Raw genomic sequence first — 14,557 nt, 5'->3', positions numbered from 1 at the left:
ATAGGATTGCAACATTTTTAAGTGATGTTGACTTCAGGTGAATCAGCTGTTCTATTTAGACTCTTTTGGTTTTTAAGCTCTGATGTTTAATGTATCAGACTCATGTGTACCTGAAAAGGTTTTTCCAGAGGAACATGTTGTTAGCATGATTTTCATGTCATACAGCAGTGAATAGGAATATTAGAGAACACTTAAACTGGAGCATTACTACAATATGACAAGTTAGGTGGATTTAAACATATATAAACAGTCTATATCTAGACATATGTAGTTATATTTTATATCTAGATATATGTAGTTATATTTTGTTTTGAATTTTTGTCCAAAAAAAATCAAATTTTAAGTCCTCACTTGAGTTGAATGGTTTATAAAATTTGAACAATACTACCAGCTTACATCCTTCAACTAGAAGTTTCTATAATTATTGTATATTCAATGTGATCTAAGCAAATAATTTTGTACAAATATCATTGTTGGCAAGGGCTAAGAGGTAATAACATTCTAAAACCACTTACCACAGGGGCAGCAAGTACTAACATAACAGCACATGTGGTTGCTCTGCCACCAAAATTATCTGATATCAATCCTGCTGCTATGCCACCCACAATGCCACCAACGTCAAACAGTGTGGATACATCAGCAGACTTTTCTGCATCATAGTGAGCTGGAATAAATAAACAATTAAATAATTCACATGGTAACATATATATTATGCATTAAGGATGTTTGCTACTCTGTTTCAAAAATAACAAGCTTTTTAAAAGACTTCAGAATCCATGAATAGGTACATCTGTGAGTCTGCACTTAATATAAATATATTGAGAACTTTATCATGCAGTTGTTTACAAAGCTAAAGCAGTACGTCATATCAAAATGCAATTTAGCTCACACTCCTAGAGTGGGTAGTGGTATAATAGTAATAAGCATATGGAGTTTAGTGTGACGTCCATTATCACTGAACTAGTATACATATTTGTTTAGGGGCCAGCTGAAGGACGCCTCCGGGTGCGGGAGTTTCTCGCTGCATTGAAGTCCCATTGGTGGCCTTTGGCTGTTGTCTGCTCTATGGTCGGGTTGTTGTCTCTTTGACACATTCCCCATTTCCATTCTCAATTTTATATGGTAAGATGTTGTATATTATCAGCTTACCTGTATGTTCTATATAATTTGGAAGCCAAAACAGGAATGTGTAACTGACTAGTTTGGCACAAAACAAACACAGTGAAAATTCTGCTACACCCTGTAATTTGACAAAAATAAATGTTTGTGCATCCATTATTCAGATTCAATTTATTATATATGCAAAATGTCATAAGGACTTCAGTTTGTGTTATTTTGCTCTGTGTTTTCAAATTTGTACATGAAAATGCTTAAATGTTATTTGTGTGACTTTGTGACTTTGTTACTTCTTTACTTTGTACTTGAGAAATTATACATGTCAGGATAATATGAATGACCTTGCCACCTACCAAATTCCAAGGGTCATAATTCTGTGTAAAGTAGATCATCAATGACAAAACATGAAATGTATCTATGCATTATAACTAATGAACCAAATATCAATACCATATCTACAGGAATGATGAAAAAAAGTCAGAACTCTTGCTTGATTTTATAATTGCAAGGCAAGTGACAGAATTATGGATATGGGTAACACTACCTTATATGATTTAAAGCAATTCTGCCAAGTTTCATTCCATTCCTATTCATACTGTTAACAATTTTTAATTAACAAACATATGGGATGGGCAAACAGACATAAGAACAAATTGACAGACCGGACAAGAACAATATGTGTCCCCACATAAGGTGGAGAAACAAGAATACTTACTGGTATAAAGAATGCTCCCCAGATTGTGATGGGTTTCTCCTGCTTATGTTTGATTAAGGCCTGCGTTGAGGCATCAATACTACTATAAGATTGCTGCAATGTCACAAAGAAAATTTTAATGTAAGGAAATATTAATTATTGCAATTAAATCTATTGTTGCATAATCTGACCAAAATCAAACATTTTTAAACTTGTAATTTAAATATCAAAATTCTATCTTTTCCCATCTGGTGTATTATAAATTATATTTTTTTCCTTAATTGGTAAATAAACATATGATGTCCATTTTATGTCCTATAACTGTTAGTTGGATGAATGCTTACTATCAGTCCACCAGCAGTTACCAACCTAGCTGAGGAACCGTAGCTCATAGGTCCTTATGATATTTTTTTACCATTTGCGGACCGTCTGCAAATTGTCAAAAAATATCTTAAGAACCTATGAGCTATGGTTCCGCAGCTATTACCAACCCAGGATTAGTTAGAAATGTATTATGCTGATTCAGTTGTAAGACTTGAATCCCATATTTTCTGATAGCTAATTTTGCATTATTATAATTCTTATCTTTTTAAAAACACTCCTTTTTTTTCACTTTTTATCAAGTTAAAGGTTTGATTTAATCAAAGCAGATATCAATTACAAAAGTTGAAGCTTTCAAAGTATATATAATTTGAAATACAATATTCTATTTACTATACTACGTGTTAAAAAGTAAGTCTTTGAAACTTTTAAAACTAGTAAGTAAGATTATAGTATCAGTATCTATATTTATCAATCTTTAATTTTAACTAAATTGATAATTATCTAATTTTCTACAAAATGAGATTTCTATTTTGGAGAACTACATAATTAATTAAGAACTTTAAAACTATTCTAAATAAAGAGAAAAATATGGTTGAAAAAATGCTACATGCAATTCTTTTTCATATATAGATAACAAAATGAAAAACACAAAACTAAAGGAAATCTAAAAGATTTGTAATAGGAAACAATGTTACTGATCTTTAATTATTCAACTTTTATGCTAAGAATAAAATATTCAGAGGAGAACAAATCTACAAGTTGCATTGTTCCATGAATAAGTTTAAAGCAACGATTTAGTTTCATATTTTTGCGGAAAATGAAGACCACTTTTAGCAGTCAAAATTAATGAAAAAGGGGTGTGTAAAAAAATTAGAGGATGATATTTTCAATATAAGGGATTTTTTCATCCCCCACCTTGCCAAACCTCAGTAAAAAGGAGAGATTTCAAAATAAAAAAAAAATTAAAACTTTTATCCAGAGAAAATTTTACATGAATACCTCTGAGGAATATCATAATTAAAGATCAGTACTACACTTACACAAATCAAGCTGCTAGGATTTATAAGGCAATATTGAAGGAAATCTGTATCAAAATGCACAATTTCTAAAATTAGTAAAATACGTAAATGTTTAATTCACATCCACTCTAATTTAAAACCATGCTATATACATTTTACCTCATGATATAAATCATCTCCATCTTCTGAAGACTATTAGAAGAAGGAAAAATAAACTCATTTAAATTTCAAAGTGAAAATCATTCAAAATGATAATTAATTGCTGTTGTTTGGAAAAGAAAATTGCTACTGAAAAAAAAAAATAAACATAGGTTCAATTTAGATGACAAAAAAGGTCAACAAGAGGAATTCTGATTTCAACAGCTTTCAATTTTTAAAACCGCTTCTGTAAATTAAATGCTATGATATAATTCTGCACTTGCAAGAAAAGAAGATAAAAATGATAGGTCCAGTAATTTGTTGTTCATCTGTTTAGGTAAAAATTAAAAAACAGAATTAAAAACCAATTGTTCAGAGAACAATTGAAGGTCTTTCCACAGCAATTTTTAAATTTATTGAAAAGAAGCTAGTTCGTGTTTACTCAAAGTTAAAATTGGCATCTTATCATCAGTTTCTTCATACTTATGCGATAAGTAAGGGGTTTCTATATACTTCTGAGTGAAATAAGGGAGATAATTAGCTACTTCGGGTGAAGTAAATGTCACTTCCGGTCTCATATAATAGTTTCTTTCACACTGATTCCAAAATATATAGTTTCTATATACTTTTGTTTGTAAACCAGGAGATAATTGGCCACTTCCGGTTTATCGAAAGTCATTTCTAGTCTTCAGTGATAAGTTAATGTATTAAAATTACAAAATATATGGATTCTGAGTACTTTTCCATGAAGAAATTGCACAAATGGCTACTTTTCTCAAGGTCACTTCCGGATGTCATTTTTCAAGGTCATATCTCATCCAACCTTTTGTAAAAAGTCATATGGCTTTATAATGAACCAAGTTGAAGTAATAATCAATTAACCTTATAATTGGACATTTCAGGGGCACTTACTCCTATAAGATGCCATTAGATTGTTTCAGACCAAATGTAACATATCTTCATTACAATAAAGCAAACATTTTGCACTTGTTGTTTCATATATATCTTTAAAAGTGTTTGAGAAAATGCAAAAACAAGGAAAAGTCAAAATAGAGAGACTTGACCTTGACCTCATTTTCTAAGTTAGGACCTAGGGACCTCAAATAAAAAGATTCCAGGGTTATACGGTTAACGGTTTATGAGTTAAAAAAAACATACCGACAAATTTATTTGGTAAAGGTAGATAACTCCTTTAAAATTTCATCGAATCGCTTCGATCCAATTAGCCAAAAATTCCTGAGGATGTAACGAACAATTTAGAAAAGAATTTTGTCGATATCTTTTTTTGTTACGAAGGAGAATCACACACTTGATAAACAGTGAATAGGGAGATAACTCTTACAAATAAAATTGTTCGGCTTAGAATGGGTGAAAATAAAAAGCGCATAAACTGTTTGATACTATATTAGAAATATCTTAGCGACATATTGCGAAACAAAAATTTTAAGCGATAACAAAATTTGGCGGAAGAAAAAAATAATAATCAGAACAAATACAAAAGGTCTTAAGACCTAATAATAAACTCTAATAACACATGTTTGGCAATGTCAGAAATCATAGGTTAGTTAATCAACACAAGCTGGTTATGTTTCTGTTTAAGTTTAGATTTACCCTCCTTGTGGTATTCTTCCATTAATTCAATTCTGCTAAAAAGAAACTTAAATATTTCAGGAAATAATATTTCAAGACCTCTCTGTGAATATATGAAACCACAGTTAGTATTACTGGTAATCATTTCAGTGATGTTCTGCAGGGATGCAGGTTTCTGGAAGTTACCAGTTAATCGTAGTTTAAAGGCATCATAAGCTGAGGTTACTTAGAGAAAAAATGAATTCAAATCCTTCTCTGGAATATATTGTGACTAAAATCTTTAACATTAGTATGACCAAATATAAGCAGTAAAGTTTCTGTGTAAAAATATAGGTAATGAAGCAAAGCAATGGACAGAAAACATGATAATCATTCTTTATAAAATCTAATGTGATATGATATTTCACATAATAATATATGGTTTGTAGGTCTGTGTATGTGTGTGTGTGTGCATATCTTTATAAGTATTCTATATTCATAAGTGAGAGGAAATCTGTTTCAAAATCAATTAACGTGGTTGAAAATTGACAATGTGCAATAGGTGTGTTTGATATGAAATAAAACACATAGTTACTTCAACATCATAGCGATGTAATGGACTTGTTTCACTCTTTAATAAAAAATATAATAAAATTAGTACTATTTTTTACTAAAATTACTTGCAGTCAACAATGTATCACACAAAGGCATAAACTGTGGATTTCTATATTCTTGTGGTACCAGTTTTAATGAATTGATGAAAAAATTGTACATGTATTTTTATGGAAACTCGATTTTATAGTGGTGACAAATTCTGTATTTGACTATTTTAAAGAATTTTGAATTTCGTTGTTTTCTTCAAAAAATGAAGGGGCCTCGGTGGCCGAGTGGTTTAAGTAGTTACTACTGTAATCACTAGCCAGTCAACACTGAGGTTGTGAGTTCGAACCCCGCTCGTGCGGGTGCACTTGACTCCAATCTTAATTGACTAGGATTGTCAGTTTTCCTATCGAAGGTCGGTGGTTTTCTCCGGGCACTCCGGCTTCCTCCACCAATAAAAAAATAGCCGCCACGAAATAGCCCAAAAGCGGTGCTTAAAAGTGGCGTTAAAACACCAAAAATCAATCAAATCAAATCAAAAAATGAAAACAATGTAATAAATTTCATCCGTCAAATGCGCTTTTCTGGATTTACCTTCATCAAGGATGCTCAAAGCTGAAAATTTGAGAGCCAAGGATGTTTAATTCATGTTTTAACATTTAGCCATGAAATACATTGCAATTAGTACCCCATCAATAATACTTAATCCACAGTATCTGTTAAGAATACACTTATCACTAGCTATGCACATAAAAACAGATAGAGTAAAATAATAATTAGATATAATCACCCTCATCTGAAACATAATCGGAAAATAGAACAAGACTAGCAGACAGAACAACGATCATTATAGCACCATACCCAGTTAATGAACTAGCAAACTACCAAGTTTTTCTTACTCCATTTTTAGCCATGTTTGGGTTGCCATTGGTAGAGATAATTATTGCGGGTTTTTGTGAGTCCGATGCATAATCATTGGCAGGTTTTAATGAGTCTACTGTATGGTTTATTGCAGAATTTGATGAGTCAACTATGTCAGTGGTTTGTACAGAAACAACTGGACCATTTATTACATCGCCATTAGCTGAATTTCCATTGATGATTTTACTGCTGTTATTTAGCGCCCCATAATCAACATGCACACTTATAGTTGTTAAATCAATCTTTTCCTTTACAAAACAATAATATTTTAACTTCATCAGGTATTCCATGATTTTTTTATGTTTACTACTACATTATATTGAATTGTACATGACTTACAAGTAATTGTTTTTGCATTATTTTGTTTTTGAGAAAATGGATGCTTGAGCTTTTGCTTTTGATAAAGACTTTTTTAACGATTACAGATGCTGATTCTCTGGAGCAACAAGAAAAATTAAATGGCTCTACAAGCAAAAATTACTACAAATTAAGGAGGGGTGTCATCTTAAATTCCCCCAAAAAATTAATTATTCTTTCCTTGATACTGATAAAATTAACTATTAACTCCCTAGTCCAGATAGGTGTAAATTCTAAATTCCCGCAAAAATAAAGGCCCAATCCAAAATTCCTGCAAAAATAAAATCAGGATCCTGACATGCCATAAAAGTTCCTTCAACCCCTCATTAAGACTGTTAAACCATATTTGAGGAATATGTTCTGTTAGTATGTTAATATATAGTTAAAGTTATGTAGTAGTTAGTATGTTTATATATAGTTAAAGTTATGTACAGTAGTAGAACCTTATTTAGAAATATATGTTTTCACAAATGAATTTACTGCTAGCCAAGACAAATAATTTGGGTATTTCCATTCTGAGGAACAGGAAACTGATACTTGTAGGGATGTTATGTTTTTTTCTTATTTGAAATAAAGCTGTGATTTTTTGTTACTATGTAAAATCTGCTCTAAGTAACACTTTTGTTCTGTTCTTGTCCAAAATTTCTGATATTCTATGAAAGAATTTGCAACAGAAATAATTTCAAAAGGTTTAAAACAGACAATTTTTTTCCTTTTAATATCTAGATAAGCAAAAAAAATATATTTATAACTGAAATTTTAAAATTTCAGCAAAACTATCCTGAGGAACTGAAAAAGAGTATGAAATGTTTATATTTTTGTTTTTCTTTTTGAAAGAACAATTAGCTATGTATATGTTGTGTACAAGTTATCATTTTGTACAAATTATAATTTGTACAAAAAAATTGTACAAATTATAATTTGTATTTTGACTTTGTACAAATTGTAATTTGTACAAAAAGTGCCTGTACAAATTACAATTTGTACAAAATTTGACTAAAATTCACTTATAACTTGTACAATAATTTATTGTATGGATTTTGTTATAAAAAAAGCATTGATACACACTATAGAATTTTTATTCAATGACCACACAATAAACCTTACTTAAAAAATACAAAAAATAGTTCTGTATCATTTGTTTGAGCATGTGAGTGAATTATGGCATCTTGAATTGCACAACATCTTTTGCTTTTTACATTTACATTTAGAAGTGCTGCACATCACTTTGTATTTACATTAAAAGAACCCCTGAACACCAGTTTTTGAAAGCATTTTAACTGCTTCACGTAGCGAAAGTTGAAGCTCAGAATCCATTGCTGCGAATAAAGGTGTATCTTTAGCAGCTTAAATTTGATTTCTCGACAAATATCCTGTTCAAATTTCTTTAGCTGTTCCTATGCAGTGCCCAAATTCTCCAGATTCAATAATTACACCTAAGATATTTCGAGGATCAGTTGGGGCACGATCATATTGAGGAATTGGTATGATGACAATCATGATCCCCCACAGCAAGTTCTGATAATTTCCGTTTCGTTTCCTTAGTTAGATATTCGGCTTGGATCTGTTGGATAGACACCGCACAATTCCTGGCACGTATGATTGGTGATTCAAAGTCAGTATCATCCTGATTGTCACTCGAGCTAATTTCTATTATACTATCAGAATTGTCACTGGGGCCAATTTCTATTATACTATCAGAATTGTCACTGGGGCCAATTTTTATTGTACTATCAGAATTAACTGGCATGCATGTATCAATTACATTTCCTGTCTCCATCTGGGTATTTTTGTATTTTGTAAATAAGGTTTATTGTGTGGTCATTGAATAAAAATTCTATAGTGTGTATTAATGCTTTTTTTATAATAAAATCCATACAATAAATTATTGTACAAGTTATAAGTGAATTTTAGTTAAATTTTGTACAAATTGTAATTTGTACAACCACTTTTTTTTCAAATTACAATTTGTACAAAGTCAAAATACAAATTATAATTTGTACAATTTTTTTGTACAAATTATAATTTGTACAAAATGATAACTTGTACACAACATATATATACAAAAGAATTCTATAACCAATTGGTAATAATCACATGATGACCTGCTGTATGGAAAACACATTTTTTTTTCTATGAACACGTTTTCTAAATAAATATAATTTATAAAGTTTTAATAATATACCAAACCAAAAAATAGTTTACCGAATTATTGAGATCATAAAGCTGAAACTTAGAAAAAGACAATTGTTTTCATAAATAGAACATAAATTGACTAAGTTTAACCTCACTATATTTCTATTGGCCTGTCTTTTTTTATCATATGTCTGTGTCAAATAAAAATCGACCTTATGCAAATGAGTATTAATACACCTGTTAATATAAAAAAGAAGATGTGGTATGATTGCCAATGAGACAACTCTCCACAAGAGACCAAATGACACAGAAATTAACAACTATAGGTCACCGCACTGCCTGTTAGCCTATTTCGAGTTGAAAAATCTCTATGCAAAGTCTATAACTGTTTGAAAATTGAGTTGATATAAGGACCCTATAAAACAGACCAAAATTCATCTTTTATTTCGAATATGAATGTTCCAAAATCAATCAAAGTCTTACACATACACTTGCATTAGGTCGATTTCTATCCATCACAGCTCATATCTTTTTGTTTGTTTGTCATTTTAATACGGAATTTACTGTTGATGAGATCTTTGATAGGTGTTTTGTGTTGTTTAGTTGCTGTCTCATTAGATTTTACCTCATCATCTCCTTTAATTCATAAATTTTCAATTCTTAAGAATGAACAATTTCTTTTAGAAAAAAATAATATAGGAATTCCTGCATGAACACCTATTGTTTCTGTTTAAGTACAGTCAGGATTTGTTTACATTGTATAATTGTCATTTATAATTATGTAGGTATATTAAGGGCATAATGTGGCAGGGGAAGATAATGACCATGAATAGAGAAATAAATTATGACATTGCCACAATGCTAAGAGAAAAACAATTTCATTCAGAAAATGAGGTTGTCCATATATATATACGAAAGAACATGGATGCCCATTTTTTTCTTTGCAGGTTGAAATGTACTGACTGAAGAATGCCATACCAAGATTTAAAGTAAAACTAGACAAAGTGATGCCCCCGCACTCCACTCTGAAGTAATTATTTTATTACAAAGTCAATGTAGGACTTTCTTTGAGATATTATTGTGTCTGGGAGACACAAATGATGCCCCCCTAGATGCAAAGTGTCATTTTAAAAAATGAGCATGGGAGCACATAGGTCTATGGTTCACTGTAGGAGGAGTTATCCGGAAACGCTATGCACCTCTTATGCAAATATTTACTCCAAAAATGACAAAGTTCAACTATCTCCCAAAAGAGCAAATATTAATAAAAATCAAGACCCTGATCACATGCACACCTTCAATATATGTACAAACAGCCAGCAAAGTGAAAACTTCCTAGCGTTCAAACTGTAGGAGGAGTTATCTGGAATAGCTATGCACCTCTTATGCAAGTGTATACTCCAAAAATGACAAAGTTCAACTATCTCCCAAAAGAGCAAATATCAATAAAAATCAAAACCCTGACCACATACACACCTTCAATATATGTACAAACAGCCAGCAAAGTGAAAACTTTCTAGCATTCAAACTGTAGGAGGAGTTATCTGGAATAGCTATGCACCTCTTATGCAAGTGTATACTCCAAAAATGACAAAGTTCAACTATCTCACAAAAGAGCAAATATCAATAAAAATCAAAACCCTGATCACATACACACCTTCAATATATGTACAAACAGCCAGCAAAGTGAAAACTTCCTAGCATTCAAACTGTAGGAGGAGTTATCTGGAATAGCTATATACCCATAATGGGACAGACGGACGGACAGGGGTAAAACAATATGCCCCGCAACTGAAACTGCTTCTGATCTGTGTATATTTCTTTAGTAACTAATAAAAAAAGTCCAAACCCTTATCTGCACAAAAAATGCATGATTTAGAATAGATTAAATTTGATTGTTTGACGGTTTATTAGATAAACCGAAAGCCAACCAATAAAGCAACCTCTTCTAGAAATTATTTATTTTATATATATATATGATATGTTAGTTTAATAAAAATTTAAAAGATCCCAAATATTCAATACTTCTCTTTAAATGAACCAAAATGAAACTAATATATCTTGAAAAGTAAGTTATCAAGGTATAATTTCTATTCGTATAAGTCTATAGCAAAATTTATTGTGTGTAAAGATGTTAATGAAAATCATCAATGATGGATCTTAACTGTAGAATTTTTTTTATAAATTTTTCGGCAAAAAAAATATGGATAAAGAGACACTTAAGATAAAACTTACTGGTTCACCAGGTTCATTATTCACTGTTTTATTTGTTCCATGTTCAGCCACTACATGCTGTAAAATATAACATATTTATATTGAAATTAACATTTTTTACATGTTTTGTGTGCAGTTCTACAATCAAAATTCAAAAAAATATTTTTAAGTCTTGGTCAATAAGGAAAACGTCCACCAAGAAGACTATTGACTGGCATTTTCAAATAAGACAAAAAAAGCTTCACATAATGCTATTTGAATTAGAGTTATTTCAATTTGCCATCATGATGCAGGGCAACGTTTATAACCTCCTTCAAAAATACAAAATTGACTGACTGCTAGACTTTAGAAAAAGTCGTTTTCTGAACTATTTTCATTTGTTAAAAACCTGTATCATTCATGAATATATTTTAGTAAGAATCTATAATCAAACTTGTTTGTACCACATGTTAAATTTTGTTAAGTCAAATAATGAAATCAACTAGTCCTAATGAACTTAATTATGGGGCAAGGGAAGTAACTCCAACTCAAATTATGTCAAACAGAGTTTTTAATAAAACCAGAAATGACTCATTGGAAAACTATTTATAGCCTCTATAATATAGGTAAATATAGAGTAATCCTAAGAGAGAAAAACATCAATAAACTATTTAATTGAATTTGATCTTTCAGGAAGTGATGGATGGTAATTTAAAACATCTGAAAAACTAACTGTACAAATTCAGTTTATGGATTTTGCTTTATCTTGTTTTATTTGCTGATAATTATTAACCCCCCAATACAGATCATATCATAACATATATATAACCAATAAAACTTACAGTGCCATGTTGATCTGGCATGTCACAACCAACATCTTCTGGATCTGTAATTAGACAACTATTATTTTAGAAATTATATATATCAATATATTTTTTGTTTTTTTCTGTTTATAAATTAAAGGAAAAAAGGAATATATATCCATGAGATAGCAATCTAAAAGCACAAAAGCAGAAAAAAACATCCAGAGTTCAATAATACAAAAGTGTCGTAACCTTATGACAAGCTCAAAAATCCAAATCTAAATAATTTGTGAAAATTTAAACAATTGACTATTCAAGACTTGCAGTCAACAACAAAAACACCGAGCTATAACATAAGACAACCAGTGACAAAGTAACTGACTTGGGACAGGTAAATTAACATATGGTAGGGAATATTTTTTTGTAAGTAATCAACCCTCACCCTTTTTTTCCATCAGTAGAATAACGAACGAAATTTGAAAGAAAGTACATCAAAAATTATATTTAAAAAAAATGATTTAAAAAAAATAATTTAATCAAAGACAACACAGAAAATTGATAAAACTAAACCAAATCTAAAATATACTTAGTTAACCAAAGAATGCTCATTAACTGAAACCAAACTCAAGTTCTTAATCTACTGATACAGAAAGCCTTCTAACACTATAATATCAGCCACTGTAATTCAAATAGATTTAATACAGCATTTTCATAAATATTACAAAAAAAGACAATCTTGGGCAGCGAAATGATGTTTTAAATCATCTCCATATCCAACAGGGGTTCAAATTAGCGGTGGTCCAAGGTCCGTGACCTTCCACTATTGCAATCGAACTTTCGTTTTGGTTACTAGCTACACCCGAAGGACCTTCGATTTGAAAGAAAATAAAAATTAACTTTGCTGACCTTTTTTAACTATCAGTATCGTCATTTCAAAGCCATATTATTATTGTATATCCCTCTAGAGCTTACTTCAAATCATTTCAACTGTCAGCAAATTAAGTTTGTTAATTTATTAGAACGTAATGAAAGATGTAAATTTGTAATCCATGTATTGCATTAAAAACGTCATATTCCCTTCCAAATAGCGTCTCAAACATCGTTTATTTTTGTAATTTTTCTCGTCGGCCATTGAAATATTTGTACAGGATTCATCAGAAACGGGCCAGATATGAACGAAATCCTGATTCTTACGACAATAACTACGGACGCATGAATGGCGCAGCTGGCAGAAGAGAAGGGTGGACAGCTTTTGAGGGAGGTGGGAGACAACAAATAGGTGGGGGAGAAAAAAAGATTCTTAAAGTGGGAGGTGGGAGATAGGGGGCGGGAAGTGGGAGATGTGTTCCCCCTGTCCACCCATTCAGAAGAATATTGATCCCAAAAGCAAAAATTACGCTTACCATGCGCATTTAATACTTGATCTACTTGAATAATGTATATATTTTCATGTATATGCATTGTTTCAATTTATTAATTAAAGTTGCTCAACTCTGGGACTATTATTATACTTATATCATTATATTATGTCCTAGCTTAATTTTGTTAAATCAATATATTTTTTTAATAAGAAACACTGAATTTCATAAACATGATAACAGAGTAGTTTTTCAATTGAATTTTAATTGATATAACAACTTTTTTTCCTTTTTGGTATAAAAAAAGTTCTTTTTTATCAGTGCTAGATATTTAGTTGGTAGTTTCTAACAAGACAACTAATATAATCATTGTGCAACTTGATATGATAAACTTAAACAGCTTTGAATTGGAACTGTTACTTTAATTGTATACTTGGGTATAAATTTAACAACAATATAAAGAAAGATACATATATAGCCCTTTATGTTATAGTTTAAACCAAACATTGTAGCGCCGCGAGCAACTTTGAACACTCCTCTTTCTATGTAGCAACATTCCAGCAGCGCCTGCATACGGAGTATATATCTCCCAATTGATACGATATTCCTGGGCTTGTATTTCCTATCATGATTTCCTTGATAGAGGATTGCTGCTAACAAAAAAGCTATTAAACCAAGAGTTCTAAAATGGTGAAGTTGAAATCATCCCTTCGTAAATTTTACAGATGATATCTGATATGTTCCTTATGTCGTAACTACAGTACCATTCCCTTTTCACGAATGTGACCTACCGAATAAGACTATTTACCGGATTTTTAATAACATAAGCAACACGACGGGTGCCATATGTGAAGCAGGATCTGCTTACCCTTCTGGAGCACTTGAGATCACCCCCAGTTTTTGGTGGGGTTCGTGTTACTAAGTCTTTAGTTTTCTATGTTGTGTCATCTGTCCTGTACTATTATTTGTCTGTTTGTCTTTTTTATTTTTGGCCATGGCGTTGTCAGTTTGTTTTCGATCTATGAGTTTGACTATCCCTCTGGTATCTTTCGTCCCTCTTTCAAATCTCACCACTACTCCCTATCAGTTTCAAAAAGAGAAGTTACTTCTCACTATGATTCTGAAGAGTATGAGCCCTGAGATTATGGTATAATTGTGAATGATTGAGACAACACAACCACCCACAGTGACACCCTCCCCAATACAAAAAAATGATTATTGGAATTCATAATATACAAAACAAATACATTTATTATCATGGACATGCTATACCACAGTGACACTGACAGTGTAGTGCTTTATGTATATGGTTGCCTGGCAATATATTTG

The 14,557-nt window shown here is 31.1% G+C and overlaps 1 protein-coding gene across 4 annotated transcripts in view; it reads right to left on the bottom strand.

The window, feature by feature from the left end:
• Positions 1-14,557, bottom strand: part of LOC127702436 (glucose-6-phosphate exchanger SLC37A2-like) — a 47,296-nt gene that overhangs the window by 7,484 nt on the left and 25,255 nt on the right. The window contains exons 8-13 of one of the 4 annotated variants that reach the window (XM_052206631.1): positions 11,910-11,953; positions 11,110-11,166; positions 6,360-6,629; positions 1,832-1,924; positions 1,150-1,240; positions 516-664 (exon numbers count right to left, since the gene is read on the bottom strand). In XM_052206631.1, the coding sequence (XP_052062591.1) occupies positions 516-664; positions 1,150-1,240; positions 1,832-1,924; positions 6,360-6,629; positions 11,110-11,166; positions 11,910-11,953 (704 nt within the window). Of the gene's footprint in view, positions 1-515; positions 665-1,149; positions 1,241-1,831; positions 1,925-3,312; positions 3,346-5,455; positions 5,492-6,359; positions 6,630-11,109; positions 11,167-11,909; positions 11,954-14,557 lie in introns of all 4 variants that reach the window. The other 3 variants (XM_052206632.1, XM_052206633.1, XM_052206634.1) reach the window with 3 other exon arrangements.

This window comes from Mytilus californianus, unplaced genomic scaffold (genome assembly GCF_021869535.1).
Source record: "Mytilus californianus isolate M0D057914Y unplaced genomic scaffold, xbMytCali1.0.p SCAF_5, whole genome shotgun sequence".
NCBI lineage: Eukaryota > Metazoa > Mollusca > Bivalvia > Mytilida > Mytilidae > Mytilus > Mytilus californianus.
The sequence above is the reverse complement of the archived record's forward strand: the minus strand, read 5'-3'. Positions and strand labels throughout refer to the sequence as shown.